Genomic DNA, 21,249 nt, shown 5'->3' with positions numbered 1-21,249 from the left:
TGCAGATGATACTATTCTATATGTAGAACATCCTGAAGAACACACACACACACACGCTACTAATACTAATGAATGAGTTAATCAAAGTGTCAGGGTACAAAATCAACACACAGTAAACAACCAGAAAAGGAAATTAAGGCAATAAATCTATTTCCAGTAGCACCCAAAAGGATAAAATACCTAGGAATAAATAAATACCCATGGAGATGAAAACCTGTACAGTGAAAACTGCAAAATATCGCTAAAATGAGCTAAGACCTAATTAAATGGAAAGACATGCATGTCCATGGATCAGAAGACTTAATATTGGTAAGGTGGTAATGTCCCCACAAAGTGAGCTCTAGATTCAGTGTGATCCCTGTCAGAGCTCCAGTGGCCTTTCTACAGGAATGGAAAAGCTGATCCTCAAATTCATATGGAATGGCAAGGAGCCCCAAATAACAAAAAATCTTGAAAATTAAAGACCGAGTGAGAGAACTCACATTTCCCTATTTCAAAACTTACTGTAAAGGTACCATGAGTAAAAACAATGTGGCTGAAGAGATACTTTTCCAAAGACATACAGGTAACCAACAGGTACATGTAAAGGTGCTCAGCATCACTGATCATCAGGGAAATGCAAATCAAAATCCTAAGAGCCAAGATATGGAAACAACCTAAGTGTTCATCAACAGATGAATTAGATAAGGAATATTTGGTGTGTGTGTACACACACACACACGCCCACATTTTTCAGCAATGGGAAAGAAGGAAATCCTTCTGTCATTTGTGACAACACGGATGGATCTTGAGGGCATTATGCTAGGTGAAAAAGGCCAGACAGGGGAAGACACATACTACATGTACAACTTATATGTGGAATTTTTTTTAGAGGTCAAACCGTAGAAACAGAGAGTAAAAGAGTTGTTGCCAGGGACTAGAGAGTTGGGGAAATAGGGAGAAGTTGGTAAAAGGGTACACACTTTCAGCTATAATATGAATAATGTCTGAGGATGTAAAGTAAAACATGGTGACTATAGTTGATAATACTGTATTGTATAATTGAATTTTTCTGAGAGTAGAACGTAAGTGTTCTACCAAAAAAAATAGGTGATGGATGTTTTAATTAGATGGTAGGAATGATTTCACAATGTTTATGTATGTATATATACCACAATATGCACTTTAAGTCTCTTATAATTATGTCAGTTATATATATCTTAATAAGGATGATACCGGGGCAGTATGGTATTGGCATAAGGATAGACCAGTGGAGTGGGATGGAGATTCCAGAAATAAATCCAAATATCTATGGACAATTGATTTTTGACAAGGATGCCAAAGTTGTTCAGTATGGAAAGAATAGTTTCTTTAAGACATGGTGAAGAGACAACTGGATGTCCACATGCAAAAAAATAAAGATGGACCCCTACCTCAGCCCATATACAAAAATGAACCCAGAATTGATGAAAGAGCTAACACTACAAAACTCTTAGAAGAAAGCATAGGGGGCAGAACTTCATGATCTCGGATTTGTCAGAGGATTCTTAGATTCAACACCAAAATCACTAGCAACAAAAGAAAAAAATAAATTAGACTACTCAAAATTAAACACTTGTGTGTGTCAAAGGGGATTATAAAAGATGTGAAAATACAATTTAAGGAATGGGAGAAAATACTAATCCACATATTTTATGAGGGGATAATATCCAAAATACATAAATAACTCTTAGAACGGTACTACAAAAGACAACCATATAAAAAATGGGCAAAAAATCAGAATAGACATTTTAGCCAAGAAGATATACAAAGTGGCCAACAAGCACATGAAGACATTCATCATCTTTGGGCATTAAGGAAACTCAAAACCACACACTTCCTTCACTCACTAGGATGGCTATAATGATAATTTTTTTTTCGGGGGTGGCTGCATACTAACACAACTTGGTAGTTTTTATTGTCTAGGACAATGGTCACAGACCACAAAGACTCGGGAAGACCCAATGCTTGGGCGCAACAAGAGACAATACTCTCCCTCGCAGTTCAGAGTCCTCTGGGCTGTAAGGGGACAGGCTTTTTCTTACGTGGCTCTGGTAGAAGGTCCATGACTGTACTCAGTACAAGAAGAGCCACAGCTGAGCCGACTTATGTGGGGGTGGGTGGATAAGGTGGCCATCCTCATTTCCATTACTCGGGTGCAACCCTGAAGACCCGGATGTGGATGGCCGAGTTGTTGCGGATGCGGGTCAGCGGCTCTCGTGTATCAGTCTCTGGTTCCAGCTCATCGACAAGCTCCACAGTGGAGGTATTGGCAGCCACCTGCAAGGACCCGAAGCTGCCTGCCTGAAGCTGTAGGGCAATGCTGATGGCACGGTTGATGGCCAGGCCCAAGTCATGAATGCAGATCTCACTGCATGAATTCTGACCCGGAGCTCCTCCGTCCAGAAGCTTTTGGCAGCGGGCCAACTGGGCCTTAAAGTCAGTGTTCATGTTGACATACATGTCATTGGGCCTCCAGGGCAGGTGGTGGGGGAGCCGCTTCCGAAGGGTATACTCCACCGGGTCCAGCTCAGCCTCGACGGCCCCGCGGGGCTCTCGGTTTTCTGCCATGCTGTGTGCCACTCTCCAGTCCACAGTCCCCTTCCCGAGCACGCGGCCCGCTCCGGGCCAAGCCACTCAAGCGCTGCGCCCACCCGCTCGGACTGAGCGCGCGGCGCTGGACACGCAGGACCGAGGAAGAGAAGAAAAGCCGCGCGCCGGAGGATTGCGAGTCTGTGGCCGCCCTTACGGCTCAGGGATCCTGAAAGATAATAATTTTTTAATGGAAAATAACCAGCATTGGCAAGGACATGGAGAAATAGTAACTCTTGCACATTGTGATAGGAATGTAAAATGTAGCAACTTTTGTGGAAAGCAGTTCAGCCCAAAGGTGTAAACAACCCAAATATCCATCAATGGATGAATAGATAAACAAACTTGTATATACCTACCATGGAATATTATTCAGCCTTAAAAAGCAATGAAGTTCTGACCCAAATGAATGGCTGAGCCTCAAAAAATCACGCTAAGTGAAAGAAGTCAGGCACAAAAGGCCCTATATGGTTCTGTATTGTAGGATTCCTTTTATGTGAAGTACCCCAAATAGACAAGCCAATAGATGCAGAACAGAGATTGCTAGGGAACAGGAGAAAGGGGAAATAAGTGAGTGACTGCTTACTGTGGGAGGCATTTTCTCGGGTGATAAAGAATTTTTGAGGGGCACCTGAGTGGCTCAGTCATCAAGCGTCTGCCTTCGGCTCAGGTCATGATCCCAGGGTCCTGGGATCGAGTCCCGCATCGGGCTCCCTGCTCCGCGGGAAGCCTGCTTCTCCCTCTCCCACTCCCCCTGCTTGTGTTCCCTCTCTCGCTGTGTCTCTCTCTGTCAAATAAATAAATAAAATCTTTAAAAAAAAAAGAATTTTTGAAACTAGAGAGGTGGTTGCATAATATTGTGAATACACTGAAGCCACCGAGTTGTACTCTTCAAAATGATTAAATGTATGTTATGTGAATTTCAACTCAATTAAACAAAAAAGAAGCTGAGCTTTTGGCCTCTGGAGTCCAAACTACTAACTCCAAAGTCACTGTTTTCCTTGAAGGCTGGCTAGGTGGGGAAGAGGGTGGTGATGGGAGGTGGGGCGGGAGGGGTGCCAACATGAATTAAGGTAGGGCAGCAGAAGCAGGGAGTGGGAGGGGCCTGGGTTAGTTTGCGGGACCAGAACCCCGGGGTAGGAGGCTGGCTGCTGCGGGGGCTGGTGGTGGTGGTGGTGCAGGGGAGGCCCAGAGGCTGGGGGGAGCAGGGCTGGATGGGCTCTGGCTGAGTCAGAGTGGCCTCCGCTGCCACGATGGTTTCGCACAGACTTTGGCTGGAGGGTAAGGGCTAGGGTAGAGGGCGGGCTGAGGTCTCTCTACGTCACCCCTTCTCCTTCCTGTCCTGCAGATGTTGAACCCCTTTGTGGCCGTGATCATGGACAATTTTGAGTACCTTACACGGGACTCTTCCATCCTAGGGCCTCACCCCCTGGACGAGCTCATCCGGGTCTGGGCTGAGTACGACCCGGCCGCGTGGTGAGTGGCCCCCGTGTTCCGTGGTCCTCAGGGTGGTCCGTGCCACGGATCTCGGGACAGGGCTGGGTGGCTTCAGACCTGTGTCATGTGGCACAGGTTTTGTCAAACCCCTTCAGGTTTTGGCGGGGTCCGCAGAGGGTGGTGCCAGGTCCCCTTCTAGGTGGCACGCTCCTTCTCATGCCCACAGTGCTCTTACACAGCTCCCTGGGCGGAGAAATGCTCTGTGAGACCCTTAGTCCAGGCTTAGGAGGTTCCAAGGGGTCTGTGAGGCTCAAGTCTCTTGCCAAACGGGAGTGTACTGTCTCCTCACAGGTCTGTCACATGAGGGGCGTGGAGGGCTCAAGGGAGAGGGTGTGGACACAGCAGGAGGGCCTTCCCTTGGGGCCTCACCATCCTCATGAAGCTTGGAGGCCTTCATGGCAGAAATGACATTCTTCCCGCCAATGGGCTCAGGCCTCTCCCTCTCTGCCATCTCTTGGGAACAGGAGCCAACATGCACCTGTGTCCCCAGCCCAGGCTGCAAATAGCGGGTGCTTGGTGAACTTCCACTGAAATTAAAGGAGCTACCAGGAAGGGTCTAGTATGTTGAAGACCCTTTGGTCATGGTGGGAAAGGGTTACTGTGTTGCATTAAGTGAGGGGTAGTTTGTTTCCAGACAGAGCAAGTATGTCATGAGGGGACTGGCTTGCATTAGAAGGGTGTTCCGTGATCCATGGGAGAGTCCTGCACACCCAGGACACATACTCTTATCCTCGGGGCTAGCAAAGCAGCATGGACTCACCATCTGCCCATTTGTTCCTTCATCACTCGCTTCTTCGTTTGCTTATTCATTTATTCATTCTCTCAAGCGGATACTTGAGTAGTTATTCAGGGCATGCTCTCTGCAAGGCCAACACAGGACATGGAAGGGCCAAGACACCTGGCTGCTGGGGAAGGCACAGGCCGGCTCATCGCCTCGCTCATGGTGAGCGCTCAGCAGACATGAATGTGAATGAACCAAGTGCATCAGTAAACGGATGGGCATCCGTCCCTTCCCACGCTCGAAGGGAATGAGAAGACTATGAAGATGGGGTGTAGCCACTTCCCACCTCCTGTCTCCGAGGCTCCCAGCCTGCCCGTGTCCCCCTCGCACAGCTCTGTGTTTGGTCACCCCTTGCGTGGTAGAGGCCTGGAGGAGATGGTCAGTGTCGTCGTGGTGAGGACCCTACTGCCCACAGTTTTTCCCTAAATTGGAGCTCAGCAAGGGGATTGCTCCAGAGCTCTCTGACCCTCAAGCCCCTGGGAGCTTGGCTGGGCTCCCCCACCCTCCTCTCATCCAGCCTTCCCGGAGCCCCTACCCCATCATGTGAGGATCCAGAAGATGCTGTATGAGACCCTTCCCAGGCTGGGCAAGTCCTGAAACCACTGGTAGCACCAGCAACCCTAGGGCATTTCCATTCCTGTAGTGTCTCTGGGTGTTTTCCATTGTAGTGAAAACTGAATAATTTTCACGCAGTGCAGAACAAGCATGGATTTATTTATGTTTCATGGTGTAGGTGACTGTTTTTGTGGCCTCGGAGAGTCCTGTCATTTTGCTGATGCGTCAGCACATCGGCCCTGCAGTGCCCGGTGTCGTTCTGGCTCAGGGGTAGGTGTGGGTTCTCTGGTCAGGAGGGCCCAGTCAGGTCAGAGAGCAGGAGAGACTCCAAGTGAGGCAGGCTTGAGGCTCATTCTAGGAGGGTCATCTGCACTGTGGTCTCAAGAGATGCTGCTGTTTCTGGGCACATTGTTTCCAGTATATGTGCTGCCAAAGGGAGGACCGGGCACGTTGTTTCTAAAGGGTGTGTTGCAGGGAAGCAGAGATGCTGTATGGGCAGTATGTTCATAGGTGCACGACAAAGGCAAGTCAGTGCAGGCCTGTGAGAGGGGAGGACTTCCCCCCAATCTTTATGAACTGTAGACCCAGGGCTTCCCCTAGTCCAGCCACAGGTGGAGCAGAATTTGGACATACAGGGAATGGACTTGGGCCAGACTGTGGTTTTGTGATGGTGCACAGGGGGCTCAGACTGTTTCCCAAATCCAGAGTTCTGAAAATGGGGCCTCTGGAAGGCAGGGGCCATTGGGAGTGGGGTAAAGAAAGTGCTGTGGAAGAGTAGACAGCAAATATAAGCATCACCCCAGAGGTGGCATCTGTGAAATAGCACACAAGACCATGGTCCAAAAGTAGCATAAATGTGACCTGCAACTAACACTCAGACTTGCTGCTCCCAAGTGGCCTGGGCTGAAAACATAGCCTGCCTCCAGATGGCAGGGGATAGGGGAAGGCCCAGCAGAGGCAGCTGAGGAGACTGAGTCCTGGGCACAGGACCGAGGGTGCTTTGAGCCCTTCCTAGCCTCCGTGGCAGATGTAGGGATGTGGTCCGCTTTATATCCCAGGTGGCCACTCTGCTGTCTCCTCGTTCTTGGAGAGACTTAAAGAACAACAAAACTTTGTGAAATTTCCCAAGCTTTCATATGTGTGTATGGCTCTGTGGGTGCGTGTTGCATATGTGCACGGGTGTGTTTGTGTGCACATGTGGCATGCATACATGCATGTGTGCAGCAGACATACATGTGTGCATGTGCGCACACGCACATGGTTTGTGTGTACACGTACGAGCGTGCACACGTGATTGTGCAAATGTGTGAGTGCGGTGCATGTGTGCATGGGTGTACATGCACATGGTTTGTGTGTATGCGTATGAGCGTGCACGCGCGTGTGCAAATGTGAGTGCAGTGCATATGTGCACTGTGTGTGCTTGTGTGCACGTGTGTGAATATGCAGCAGACATACATGTGTACATGTGCACACACACACGGTTTGTATATATGCGCACGCGCGTGCACACGTGCTTGTGTGCAGGTGTGTGCAGTGCATGTGTGCACGTGTGTGAATGCACGTGTGCATGGGTATACACGGGCGTGCATGCTTGTGTGTGCACATGTGTGTGAGCGCAGGTGTGCATGGGTATGTATGTGCACATGTGCGTGCACACATGCCTGCTGTGGGGAGATGAAGAAGGCGTGGGGTTGTTGCTTTATGGTGCCGCCTTCTCCCATCTTCCCCGTTGCTTCACTTGGTGAAGGGTAGAGAGTCGAGAGGAGAATCACAATCACACCTGTAAGCGATCTGTCTACTCATCTTTGTGTTCATCCATCTGCCCAGTCAACATTCCTGAGCATCCGCCGTGTGCTGGGGACCAGGGGTGTGTAGGTGAAGCAAGCACGTGCTCTCGGGATGCTGAGTCCAACGGGACTGTGGGAGAACAGAGGAGCCATAGTGTGAGCCCGGGGTGTTCGAGGAGGGAGAAACCCCATCTGGCCGGTGAGTCAGAGGAGGTGGCATTTGAGCCAAACTGAAGAGGGCAGGATGGATTGAGCTCTAGAGACGAGGTTGGGGCCGGGGCTGAAGGGAAGGGGCTGTGATTGTGTCTGATGGAGAAGAGAACGCATTGCAAAGGGGCTGGAAGGGCGGCTGGGACAGGTTGAGAAGGTCTTGAAATTTGGGATAAACAAGGAGCTTTGACTTTGCTTTACAGACAGCGAGGACAGTTTTTTGCATTGCAGTGACAGTATGGTGCCCCCACTTTCCATCTGGTGCCGTGTGAGGGATTCGATGGTGGAAGAGAGAAGATGAGCCAGAGAACAGGCTGTGAATTGGGTTGGGTGATTATTGGGGCTGGGGGCTTCACCATGCTTCCAGACCCTTCGTCATGATCCTTTAGGTCCAGTGAGGTAGCAAGCACCTTGGGTGAGGCCAAAGTGGGGCTTCCTCTTTCTTCCCTCTTTTGCAGAAATGACTTGGAGCTGACTGGACAGGAAAGAGAAATGTCGGTGTTGGCCAGGGTGCCCACCCTGGAACTAGGGGGTCCTTAGCCGGGCCAGCAGACTCCAGGAGATGCAGGAGGTAGAGACGGTCAGGAGAGCCAGGCGTGGGGTCTCCAGAACTCAGGGAGCGAGAGCAGGGGCTGCCAGAGAGGGTGGGCGAACAAGACCCGGGGGGAGGCGGACCAGTGGTTGCAGTGCGTGCACAGTGGGGGCTTGCGACAGGGGCCAGCACTGGTTCTGTATGGTGTGCCTCCTGCCCGCGTCAGGCTCTGGAAATGGTCTTGGGATTGCCCTGCCTCCCGGGGCTTTCTGAGCCCCAGGATTCCCTGCAGGGAGCTGCCTGTCCAGCCGCCCGGCTCCTCTTCCTGTCGCAGGCTGGGTGGGCGGGCGGGACGGGCTCATCGTGCCCTGGTTGCCATAACCTGTGACATTTCCTTTCCACTTGCCCGGTTCATTGTAAGGATACGTACAGTTTGTTGCGTTGTATTGCGCCACCCGTCGGCTTAGGGAAGAACTGCCCTCGTAGGTTGGCCTACAAGGTTTGCAACTCAGAGCCTCCATGGGACATACCCTTCCCTGCCCAAAATGCAAACGCAGTGCACACTCCCTGCCTGGTTTGGGAATGACGACAACTCACCTCTCTTTCCTCCTGCCCTGCCCCGCCCCGCACTCCAACCTCCTGGACGCTCTGGTGCCCCCTCTGATCTCCCGACCCCTCCCGCTGGCTGGGGAGAGGCCGCCTTCTGAGGCGGTGCACACGAAGCTTGCTGGCTGGGCCTGGAGGGCAGGGGTCGGCTGCTGGGTGGGAGCTGGGGGCCAGGCCCTGCCTGTGCCCGAGGAAGCAGCTGTCTTTCCCGGCTTTGCCTCCAGGCTCTGCAGGGTGGGCTAATGGTCAGACAGGCTGGAGGCCAAGGGCCCCAGAGGAGGAGCGCATGGGCACAAGCAGGCCAGGAGGAGCGGCCCCTCCCAGTCTGAAGAGCCTGACAACCGAGGGGCTTCTGGTCCCCGAGGGAGGCGAGGGCAGAGGCAGTGGAGGCCCAAAGACGGGCCCTCCTGCTTCACCTCTGGATCGATCCACTCAGCCAAGGCTGGGAACCCTGAGAGGAGGGCCAGGCCCTGGGGCAGCTGTGCCTGCCAGGAAAAAGCTGTTGCCTTTCTCTCCTGGGTGGCCTGAACCCGACCTCGTCTCTGGAACCCCAAGCAGGTCCCATAGGCAGGTGTCCCCAGGGGTGGAGGTGAGGCTGCAGGCCTGGTGGCCTGTCTACCTCGGAAGACACAGTCATCGGCCCCCAGACACCTCCCTGGATCTGCAGCCTTGTCCCGTGTGTTGGGGCCAGCCCTGTCCCTGGTGTGGACAGGAGGGTGCAAGTGGCTCCAAGCCACACCCCACCCCAGCTGCCCACCACGCCCCTGCCCCCTCCACCCCCCCCCCCATCTCCCATTTCCTGCCCAGCCCTGACTCCCAGCAGCAGCCCCGCCCTGGGCGGCCTCAGGTGTCTCTGGGCTTGGAGCAGGACTCACTGGTCAAGTTTGTCTCTAGAGCCTCGGGGCTCCCCCAGCTCTAGTTTTCTGGCTTGTTGTAGAGTTTTCTCCACTTCTTTAGCCTCTAGGCTAACTTGGAAGCAAATTGAGCGTGACGGAAAGCTATGTTTCTGCCGTGGTTCTCGGGCCGGCCTCATTAGTCACGTAATTCTGTCTGCCGGCTCTCCCGGCATGGTGAAACAGCTCTTCTGATTTGGCATTATCTGTGGTTTCTAAAAGTGTAAAATCAGAAGTTGACAACCCAAAGCCACCCCGATGCAGCCCTTCCTCATCCCTCCGTGTTCATTAGCTCAGATGTCACCCCTGCCCGCTGCCCTGCGTGGGGCTGGAGTGTGGAGGTGAGGCTGGGAGGGGCAAGGAGGGGATCGGGTCAAGCAGAGAAGTCCCTCATTTTACGTATTTTGACTTTTGGCGTGTAATCGGACGCTGGTTAACTGGATCTGTTTTCTCGTCTGCTTCCTCCCCCCACCCCCTCCCGCCGCACCCCTTCCTGTGGACCCCACCCTGCCTCTGCCTCTCTGGGCCGGGTGTCCAGTGGGCGCATCAGTTACAATGACATGTTTGAGATGCTGAAACACATGTCCCCACCCCTAGGGCTGGGGGAGAAATGCCGTGCCCGAGTTGCATACAAGGTAGACCCCGACCCTGCACCCCGAGGCTGGCTGTGCTGGGGCTGGTCTCCCATCTCCTCTCGGGGCTTGTCCGTCTGTCTGTCTGCCGCTCTGCTGTCTCACTGTTTCTTCCTTTTCTCTGCTCCAACCATGTCCTCTACCTTCCCAGACAGAGGGACACAGATACCATGATGGTGTCTGCACCTGCCCCTTGTGCCCGCAGGTGTGCCCCCTTGAGAGCCCCTGAGAGGCTCAGGAAGACGGAGCCAGAGCCCTCCATCTGCCTTTTTTCCTTTCCTTCTCTTTCCCAGAAATGAGGGGACAGACCACCTTTCAGACAGAAGCTGTTTTTGTTCCGGGCTCAGGACCGCACTCAGCTTCTCTGTCCCATAAGCACCTGATGAGGGTGGAGGTATCCAGCCCTTTGGGTCTGAGCCTGGGGTAATAGGGGCCTGCAGGGCCTCTGGCACTTCTGAGGAACCCCCACTCAGCTCCGCACATGCAGAACTTCCCCAGGTCTGGGCTGCTGTCAGCCTGGGGAGGCAGCATCCCCAGGGCTTTGTAAGTTCCACAGCGGGAAGGAGGCGCTGTGGCATTAAGAAGGAAAGGATGCCAGGGAGAGGCGTTCTGCTGTCATTCCTGGGGCTTCAGAGACTGCTGCAGGGTAAGGACAGGTAGTCCCACGCCCCCTCCCTCCATCGCTGAGGAGCCCAGGAGGCTGAGCGGCAAGGATTCATTAATGGAAGGACATCCTGGTTTCTTTAAGTTTGTAACCATTATGAATGGAGCTACCGTGCATAACTGCATGTGAGTTTTTGTTCGGAAATAGTTTTTCAAAGCAGTTGCTAAATACTAGAAGTGCAATTGTTGGATCTTAACATGAGACTAACTTAGGTTTGGAAAAAATGGCCAAAATGTCTTCTGAAGGGACAGTTGCTGCCATTCCTCACCTTCCAGCAATTGGTGTTCTTGTTTTTGGAGTTTAGTATTTGTGATAGGTGTGCAGTACTGGCTGTCTCACTGTTGTTTAAATTTGTACTTTCCTAATGATGATGTCAAACATAATTTTGTATGCTTATTTTGTATCTGAATATCTTCTTTGTCCAGGCATCTGTTCAGATCCTTACCCATTATCAATTAGGATGTTTGTTTCCTTATCATTGAGTTCTGATAGTCTTTTGTATTTTTTGAATACAAATCTTTTACCAGATTTGCGCTTTGCAAATATTTCCTCCCAGTTCGTGGCTTGTCTTTTAGTTTTCTGAGCAAGGTCTTTCACAGAGCAAAAAAAATTTTTTTTTAAGATTTTATTTATTTATTTGACAGAGAGAGACACAGCGAGAGAGGGAACACAAGCAGGGGGAGTGGGAGAGGGAACACAAGCAGGGGGAGTGGGAGAGGGAGAAGCGGGCTCCCCGCTGAGCAGGGAGCCCGATGTAGGGCTCGATCCCAGGACCCTGAGATCATGACCTGAGCCGAAGGCAGACGCTTAACGACTGAACCACCCAGGCGCCCCGCAAAAGTTTTAATTTTAGAAAGTTCATGTTATCAATTTTTTTCATTTGTGGATTGGCTTTTGGTGTTGTGTGTTAAAGCTCATCACTGAACCCAAGACCATGTGGATTTTCTTTTTTTTACTTTTTGTTTTTTGAAAGATTTTATTTATTTATTTGACAGAGAGAGAGAGAGAGCAAGCACAAGCAGGGGGAACAGCAGGCAGGGGAGAAGCAGGCTCCCTGCTGAGCAAGGAGCCCGACGGAGGGTTGATTCCAGGACCCTGGGATCACGACCTGAGCCGCAGGCAGCCGCTTCACCGACTGAGCCACCCAGGCGCCCCCTTTATTTTGATAGTTTTACATTTTAAATTTATCTACAATTTTAAATGAATTTTGGTGAAAGTTGTAAAGCCTGTGTCTGCATTTCACTTAATTCCGTACGGTTTCTAATTAATAGTTTCTATTTCTGGAGAAGTCAGGGGATAATTGGACTCCATTTCGGTTCGAATTTCCCAAATGTAATGGATTCAGCTGGACCCCAGAAGGGACAGGTGCCTCCACGGAACTGAGTGCACCGCATCCTGCACTGCCCCCACCTCCCGCCGGGAGGCGCCTGAGTCCCGCCCCGCGACCCGTGCGGGGCATGCGCGCTCAGCCCTCCTCCTCCGGGCCGAGGACAGGTGTTCCAAGGCCTCAGGACCGACCCGCTGTGCTGACGCCCAGGCTTCGGGAGGACTTGGGGCCTCAGCCACGGTCAGGAGCCGGGCCCCTCAGGACCCGCTGTGGAGACTTCGGGAGGATGTGGGGTCGTGTCCACACTGACGGGAGCCGGCCTCCTCAGGACCCGCTGTGGAGGATGTGGGTCAGCGTCCACGCTGACGGGAGCCGGGCCTCCTCAGGACCCGCTGTGGGGACTTCGGGAGGACGTGGGGCCGTGTCCACACTGACAGGAACTAGGCCCCCTCAGGACCCGCTGTGGAGGATGTGGGGCCGCGTCCACGCTGACGGGAGCCGGGCCCCCTCAGGACCCGCTGTGGAGACTTCGGGAGCATGTGGGGCCGCGTCCACGCTGACGGGAGCGGGCCTCCTCAGGACTCGCCGAGGGAGGAGGAGGTGAGGAGAAGCCGCCTGAGCGGGGACTGCGGAGGGGGTGCGAGCTCGCAGGACCCCGCGGAGGAGGGGCGCGCTGTGTAGACGCCGGGGCTCTGTGCGCGGTGACGCGGGGTCCCCGCGGTGCTGTGCGCGGGGCTGTCGGTCTCCCCTTCCTGGGCTCGGATCCGCTCGGGGGTCCCGGGGTCTGTGTTCGCGCGCCCCTCGGATTCGGTTCCGGGGCCCCGCAGCCGGGCTGCGGTCAGGCAGCGGCCCCCCGCCGCGGCGCTCGCGCTCCCCGGGCCTCGGCCCTGCGCGTCCTCCCCGCGGCCGCGCCGTCGGGGTCGGGGCGGGGCTCCGCCTGCGGCACGAGCGTCGGCGGCTCGGCTTCTCGGGGCCGCGCGGACGTGGTGGTTTGAAGAGGAGCCGACTCTGCGGGAAACCCGCCAGCGCAGCGCAGCCCCTCCCTCTCCGCACTCAGACCCCAGCCGCGTGTCCTCGCCGCCCGCGGGCTGCCTCAGGGCGTGTTACCGCCGACGGGGCGCCGTCCCGCGGACCCGCCACCGAACCCTCAGAACGTGTCCGGTGCGCAGTTCCCGGCCGTAGCTGGGGTCCCGCGGGGGCACGTCGTTCTCCAGAACTTCTTCCTTCTCCCCGAGGGCGGCTCTGTCTGCGGGAGACGCCAGCTCCCCGTCCCCTTCCCCTCGGGCCCGGCAGCCACATTCTACTGTGTGTCTCGGGACACTTCCGGTAAGTGGGACCACAGGGCGTCTGTCCTTCTGTGACTGGCTGATGTCGCTCAGCGTGATGACTTCCCGCTTCATGCGTGGTGTCGCCTGTGTCAGAGCCCCCTTCGTTTTTAAGGCTGAATCGTGCTCCGTGGTGTGTACACCGCGTTTCGTTTATCCGTTCGTCTGTCAGTGGACACTTGGGTTGCTTCCCCTTTTGGCTGCGGTGAAAAATGCTGCGCTGAATAAGGGTACTTCTCCTTTCAATTTTGGGGTATGTATCTGGGAGTATAATTGTTGAACCATATGGTAATTCTACTTTGATCTATTTGCCTAAATGCCAAAATATTTTATACGTAGACTGCACCATTTGTCACAAGCAAGGTGTAAGGGTTTCCGTTTCTCAACATCCTTTCCAAAATTTGTTATTTTACTTTTCTTGATTATAGAGATTCTCTTGTGTGTAAAAGGACATCTAACTGGTTTAAATCTTCATTTCCATAAAGACTAAGGATGTTTAACATCTACTCATGTGCTATTCACCATTTGTATGATTTCTTTGGAGAAAGGTCTATCCAAGTCTTTTGTCTATTTTAAGAAATGGGTCGTCTTTTTGCTGAGGAGTTGTAAACGCTCTTTACATGTTCTGGGCAACAGACTCTTATTAGATACATAATGTACAAATATTTTCTTCCATTCGGCGGGCTATCTGTTCACTTTCCAGATGGTATCTTACGATGTACAAAGATTTTTAATTTTTTTTTTTACATTTCTTTTTTAAGAGTGAGTGAGTGTGCGAGTGGTCAGGGGCAGAGGGAGAAGGAGAGAGAATCTTAAGCAGGCCCCACACTCAGTGTGGAGCCTGACGTGGGCTCTATCTCATGACCCCGAGATCATGATCTGAGTCAAAATTAAGAGTCGGACGCTTAACCAACTGAGCCACCCAGGCACCCAGAACAGATTTTTAATTTTGAGGATATTATTTTATCTATTTTTTTCTTTGCTTTCTTACGCTTTTGTGTCAGATCTAATAGCATTGCTAGATCCAAGGTTATGAAGATTCATCCCCACTTATTTCTTCTAGAGTTTATAGTTTTACCTCTTACATTTAAGCCTTTAATGTATTTTGAGTTAATGTTTATATGTGGTGTGAGGTAAGGGTCCAGTTTCATTCCTCTGTACATGGATAGCCAATTGTCTAGCACCCTTTGTTGAAAAGACCCTTCTCTCCCCCAGTGTAATGTTGTCCACCCTTGTCAAAATTCAGTGGACCATAGATGAAGGGGTTTATTTCTGGGCTCTCAGTTGAATCCCACTGATCTGTATGCATATCTTTTTTAAAAAAATTATTTATTTTTAAAAATGTTTGAAATTTAAATTCAATTAACATATAATGTATTATTTGTTTCAGGGTGAATGCATACCTTTATGACAGTATCAAAATGTTTTATTTACTGTTGCTTTGTATTAATATTTGAACTTTGGAAGAATGACCTTTCACCTTTGATTTTCTTTTTCAAGATTGTTTTGGCTATTTTGTGGTCCCTTGAAATTCCATATGACTGTTAGGATTAGCTTGTGCAGTTCTTTCCAAAGGCCTTTGTGAATTTTCTTGGGAACACATTGAATTTCCACATTGCATTGTGCACTATTGCCATCTTATCAATAGTATGTCTTTTCATCACCGTGGGGTCCTCAGATTTATTTAGGTTTCCCTTTCTTTCAGCAATGTTTTGTAATTTTCAGCGTACAAGACTTGCACCTTGATTACATCTATTCCTAAGTATTTTGTCCACGATAATGTTCCCTAAAATGGAATTGTTTTCTTAAATTATTTTTTGGATGATTCATGGCTAATGTATACAAATAAGAGAGATTCTTGTGTATTGATATTAACTTGTGTATTGATATTAACTGTGTATTGATATTACAAATAAGAGAGATTCTTGTGTATTGATATTAATTAAGATTAACTCCACAATTCCTCTGTGAGGTGGACTACCTGGTGTGCACAGAGGTGGACATGAAGTTCCGCGACCACGTGAGTGTGGAGACCCTCTTTGGCACCCTGCACCCCGGTTTCTACCAGGCGGCCCACAAGGATTTCAGCTACGAGCATTGGCCACAGTCCCAGGTGCACATTTCCCAGGGGCAAGGGCTACTTTGACTACAAGGGGGCCTTTTCTGGGGGGTCGGTGGTAGAGGTTCACCAACTGACCTTGGCCCGTCACCAGACAATGGGGGTCAACCTGGCCAATGGGATCGAGGCTGTGTGGCACGACGAGAGCCACCTGAACAGGTACCTGCTGGGCCATAAGCCCATTAAGGTGTTGTCCCCAGAGGACCTGTAGGACCCACAGCTGCTGGGCTGCCCCCCATCATGAAGAAGCTGAGATTCATGGCTGTGCCCAGAATCACCAGGACGGCAGCAGTGGTTAGTACTTGAGGAGTCGTTTTGGTGCCCACCGGGTCTTTCACTCGAGTTAACAGATGAGTCAGAAGGAAGGACGTCATCAGTTAGGAAGTATAGACGAAGGTCAGAGTGGAGGTGGGCAAAGGCCTCTTTCAGAGAGCAGGGAAGCTCTGAGCTGCTTCTATACACCTTGCCCTGCTCATCGCTTCTGGCTGCCTGGCCCTGAGTTCTGTCCTTTCAATGAATTGGTCATCTAGTAAGTAACATGTTTCTCTGAGTTCCATGAGCCACTGGAGCAGATTATTCAAACCTGAAGAGGTTGTGGGGACCTCCAATCTGTAGCCCATAGCTCGGAAACAGGGGTGACTTCTCTGCCCAGCCACTGGCTGACCACTAAGTTAACAGCACAGGGATTCAGTAGCCATACACACAGCAAAGAATACAGACTTGACAAAGTAAGTTCAGAAAAGTCACTAAACCAACAGTAGCAACTACAACGAGCAGCAATCATGAAGCCTGGCGTGGGGAAGGTCTGATGTTCGGGATGCTTCCATTATAATAATCATAATCACACCCTGGACTTGTCACTGGGGCCAAGTCCCCTGGCTGGGGGCCAATAGCTCCTACATGTTCCATGTGCCTCTCTCCCTGGCTCCTCCAGCCATGCACTGTCCTGTGCTGCTTCCCAGTAGAGGTCCGTTTTCACCAAAGCCAGGAAGATGGGATGGGTTTTTCTGACTCCGCACCCCCCGCCCCACAGTGTTGCAAGAGAGGAAAAAGTTTTCCTCAACCCTTTTAAGGTCCCTGGCTGAGTCTGGAAATTGACAAAGACAGATGGACAGGAGAAAAGCAAGCAAAATGTATTGATTGTTTTGGTGGGAACCTCACAAGACCATGACGACCAGCAGAGGTGACTGGAGCAGACAGCTCTTCTACCTTTTAGACAAAGAAGCAGTAAGTGTGTGAAGAATTGACAGACACAGGGGTTTGGACTAGGGCTCGTAAACGGTAAAGAAGGTAACTAGGAAGATAAGGGTTCGTTTAACCAGGTGTGTTCGTATAGACCCCGTGGTCCTAAATTCCTTGACTCTGGTGATAAGCACGTCATCCCTGTGGTCCGGGGAGAGAAAGTTCCACATGGGAGTCTTCTGACCTGCTTAAGGGAAGAAAGGCTGATGGCTGGGGGTCAGAGAGACCTTCTTGCTTCTGCTCTATGCAAAAGTTCTTTTAGCTTCTATATTTAATTTGCCAAGGTGCCATATTTGGGTTAGTGTGTCCTGACCCTCACTGGCCTGGTGCTGTACTCTGTCTCCTAGTATCCAGGATATTGGGTGTGCTGCTGTGGAGACCTCCCAGCCCTGGGGTAGCCCCTTGTCCAGGGAGGCGCCTGCCTCAAGGGGAGGGTTGCTAAGGGTGGCCGCCCCTCCTCAGGGAGATTGGGTGGGAGAGTGCAGATCTTACTTCGAGAAACTGACTTCATTTCCTGAAAAGGTCTATCTGATAGTGGGATCATACAGGAGTTCTATGTTTAGTATTTTGGGGAAAATCCATCCTTTTCCCAGCATGGCTGTGCCAACCAAAGTCAATTCCGGATGATTTTTACCTATAAACCAGAGATTTTTTAAGAACTCCAGCAGAGAACATGAGGAGAACATTTTCATGACCTTCGACAGGCAGAGATTTCCCAGGATGCAAAGTATACTGACCGTAGGCACAAACCGGTGACTTAGAAACTATGAAATGAAGAACTTGTTCTCCTTCTTCCATTTCTGGCTAGTGTGCTGGTCTGTGGCTCGATCCCACCTCAGGCAGCTGGAAGGTTGACCTCCCAGGTCAGCTACCACTGAGATGGCTACTGTTTCTAGAAATTCTTTGGGTGTGGCCAGGTTTCCCCACCTGTGCACTGATCAAGTCGGCGACCTCTAACAGTGGAGCCATGGGTCCTCCAGGCATGGTCCCCCCCAATCCCCCAGTAAAGCCATCCCACTGAGGGTTTAGGGGGACGGGAGCTGCCCCTAGGCAAAACTGGAGATTCTCACTGTCCCTACCTGGCCTTCAGATGCTGCCTCTGGTGTCTTCTTGGAACCCTGACCTGTCAGTTTTTGGCAGCTGGTCCAGTCGTACCCTCACTTTCTGGGAGGGGGATTTGGAGGAATCTGCAGTGTGTCCTGCAGCCTCACCAGGATCGCTTTTTGAAGGCACATCGTCTGGGCCATCTGAGGACCCAAGACTGTGGGTCTGTGGCCTGGAGGGATTCTGAGCAGCGCTGGTGGGATGGGAGGGCTGTAAGGCCCAGAGGCAGGTTTCCAAAAGCTGTCTGGGGTCCCTGGCATCCTACCGTTTTCGAATCAAAGCCCTGAGATCTTTAAAATGCCAGCCACGGTACAGCATGGGCCACAAAAACAAATGTCCCTGTGCACCCACCCCACCTAAACTATTGGCCATTTCTTCTCACTTGAACTGAGTATAAAGGATTGGGAGTTGGGGCTTGAGGGGGGATCCTGGGCCAGACTTTGTATTTGGGGGACAAAGGCCATCAGACAATCTTGTGCTGAGCCTGAGGATGGGGTCTGTGTGGAGACCCCAGCTGCAGGCACTGCTGTCCACTGATGCCCCCTCAGGCTGTCCAAGTGCCCCTGCTGCTGGGGGAGCACCTGCCCCGTCCTCTCTGCAGAGGGCTCACTCCTGCACCAGGTGCGCCTCCTCCTGCGAGTCACTGTCAGCCTGCAGCCTGGGAGGGTGGCTACCCAGAGTTCCTCCAGCTGCTGGGGGAACACCTGCCCCCTCCTCTTTGTCTGAGAGCTCTGTCCTGTACCAGGGGCCTTCTCTCCTGCCAGTCCCTGCCAGCCTGCAGCCTGGGAGGGTGGATACCCTGACAACCTCCAGCCCTGGGGACAGAGCCAGTGCGATGTGGTCTCCCAGCAGGTCTGAGCACCAGGCCCGTACATTGCTCACTCTCCTCCTGTGGGATCACTGTGCCACATCCTCCCTCAGGCTCCCTGGGCCCAAGTCCTCCTCTGCTCAGGGACCACTCCCTGCCCAGGCTCCACATGGTGAGACTGGGAGCAGATCATCTGGACCTTCTGGACTCTCGCTTCCGTGCCCGTGACATGGGCACAGTGCAGCCTCACAGACTGCTCAGAGGAGACCCATCGCAGGAAGAACGCAGGCCGCTGCAAGGGAGATGCCAAGTGACCCCAGAGGGAGCGCACGGGACTTGCACAGGCCCACCAAGGTGCTCTCCCCGGAGGACTTGTGGGACCCACGGCTGCTGGGCTGGCCCCCATCATTCCCCGGGTCATGAAGAAGCTGAGATCCATGCTGTGCCCAAGCATCACCAGGACACCCAGAACTCATGAGGCGCTGTCCCCAGAGGAGCTATGGGACCCACGGTATTGGGCTGTCCCCTGAAGGACCTGTGGGACCCGCGGCTGCTGGGCTGGCCCCTGTCATGAAGAAGCTGAGATTCGGGCCATGCCCAAGAATCACCAGGACACACAGAACTCATGAGGGGCTGCCCCCAGAGGCCATGCAGGACCCGCGGCTGCTGGGCTGTCCCCTGGAGGATCTGCGGGACCCGAGGCTGCTGGGCTGGCCCCCCATCATTCCCTGGGTCACGAAGAAGCTGAGATCCATGGCTGTGCCCAAGAATCACCAGGACATCTGGAAGTCACGAGGGGCTGTCCCCGTCTCCATCAGGGGGTGCTGCCTTGAGCGGAGCTGTCAGAGCAGATTCCTACTTCTGTCCCCTTGAGGGAAACTGTGGAGCCCAGCACTGCTTGCACGGGCACGCCAACGCCCCAGGCACCCCTGTGCACAGGAGGCCTGCCTGGGGGCACACGTTCCTCTCTTTGTGGTCACTACATTTTGATCATTTCGGGGTCATTTGCAGCTGTGAACGGCTCCAGTTTTATGTCAGAGGTTTTTCTGTGTCAATGCTGAGCAACCATCTTTAAAAAGAACGATTGAGGGAAAAGGTTTTCTCTCTGGTTCTAAACAGACATTGCCTGTTGGGGCTGGGAGCAGCCCTGTAGCAGCCATGGAGCCAGAACAGGCGCTGGCCGGGTCTTCCCTCCCAGTCCTTACACCTCACCGCAGCCATGGGGCTTCAGGGTCAGGGTGCGCCGAGTCACCTCTCAGACCCCCCAGTGCCCTCACCACCAGAGGCCTTGGCCGTGGCCACTAGCTCGACCTCCAGGAGCGTGGAGCCCTCTGGGCTATATAAGGTTCCTGCCTTGGTTTTAAATGGCTATTTCTGGGCGCCTGGGTGGCTCAGTTGGTTAAGCGGCGGCCTTCGGCTCAGGTCATGATCCTGGAGTCCCAGGATCGAGTCCCACATCGGGCTCCCTGCTCAGCAGGGAGTCTGCTTCTACCTCTGACCCTCTTCCCTCTCGTGCTCTCTGTCTCTCATTCCCTCTCTCTCAAATAAATAAATAAAATCTTTAAAAAAAATAAATGGCTATTTCTATGCTGGTGTTTGTGAAATGTGGGCACTCGCTCTGTCTGGATGCGCGTCCCCTTGGGATTCCTCCGTGCCCACCAGTGGGTTTGCACTTGTGCACTTTCTCTGGACCAGCTGCCTGCACTGTGTCTTAGCAAGCACTTACTGAGCTCAGTCACCCAACAAGGGGCAGAGCGTGAGAACGAGAACTAAGATACAGGCTCCCTGCTCCTGGGCCCTCCAGGGATTTGCGACGGCCCCGACGTCCTGACTCACTTCTTTTGTATTGTGGTATAATGGACATACAGTTGATACCATGAAGCGCGTTTCAGTGGCAATAAGTATATTTCCTGTTCTGCACCGGCTACTTCCGGCCCATTGCCACAATGTTTTCATCATCCCCAACTGAACCTCTACCCACGAGACCCTAACCCCCCATTCCCTTTCCCCAGCCCCGGCACCCAGCAGCTCCTTCCACCTCTGTGATGGGAGTGCTCTCCATCCCTCACAAGTGGGGTCCTCCAGTGTCGGTCCTTTAGGGACTGGCTTATTTCACATGGCATAATGGCCTCAAGGTCTGTCCCTGTGAGCCTGAACCTGACCCCGCTTTTCCCCCAAAAGTGTGGCTCAGCCCTCTCCTGTCTGAGCCGAACCTCCTCAGTCCCCTCTGCTCCCCTCACCTTCCTCCTCAGCCTGAAGATGATCCCAGCCAGTCTGCAGCTCTGAAGACCTGTCCAGTCCGGATGCCAGGCACATACCCCGGGGGCCTCGGGCCTCACCTGTGCCCCATCTGTCCACGTCAGGTGCCTGCCCCCCTCCCCCAGCTGACCACCTGCACCTCCCACAGGTGTCCCCATCTCAGAAGAGGGAAACACCAAGTCCAGACCCTTGGAGTCCTCTGGGACTTCTTGCTTGCTACCAACTCTCCCAGCAGTGAAGTGGCTACTGGAGGACATTCAATGTCCAAAACATTTAAAGGCATACGTGAGTCTCTGCT

The 21,249-nt window shown here is 52.6% G+C and overlaps 1 protein-coding gene and 1 pseudogene across 1 annotated transcript; one reads left to right on the top strand and one right to left on the bottom strand.

Annotated features, from left to right (window-relative positions):
* Window positions 1-796: 796 nt before the first annotated feature.
* Window positions 797-9,599, bottom strand: LOC113908495 (ribonuclease P protein subunit p20-like). The gene is made up of 2 exons (XM_035726002.1): window positions 9,454-9,599; window positions 797-2,779 (listed from the first exon to the last, which is right to left on the bottom strand). Exon 2 carries the CDS (start codon window positions 2,587-2,589, stop codon window positions 2,167-2,169), a length of 423 nt encoding a protein of 140 aa, XP_035581895.1. The 5' UTR covers window positions 2,590-2,779; window positions 9,454-9,599; the 3' UTR covers window positions 797-2,166.
* A 3,893-nt stretch (window positions 9,600-13,492) lies between these two features.
* LOC118356701 lies at window positions 13,493-20,136 on the top strand (annotated as a pseudogene).
* The last annotated feature ends 1,113 nt before the right edge of the window (window positions 20,137-21,249 follow it).

Source organism: Zalophus californianus, unplaced genomic scaffold (assembly GCF_009762305.2).
Source record: "Zalophus californianus isolate mZalCal1 unplaced genomic scaffold, mZalCal1.pri.v2 scaffold_54_ctg1, whole genome shotgun sequence".
NCBI lineage: Eukaryota > Metazoa > Chordata > Mammalia > Carnivora > Otariidae > Zalophus > Zalophus californianus.
Note: the sequence above shows the minus strand (reverse complement) of the source record. Positions and strands in the feature narration are given on the sequence as shown.

Excerpts from the sequence above, each read along its gene's own strand:
- LOC113908495 (XM_035726002.1), bottom strand. The coding sequence starts at position 2,589 with ATGGCAGAAAACCGAGAGCCCCGCGGGGCCGTCGAGGCTGAGCTGGAC.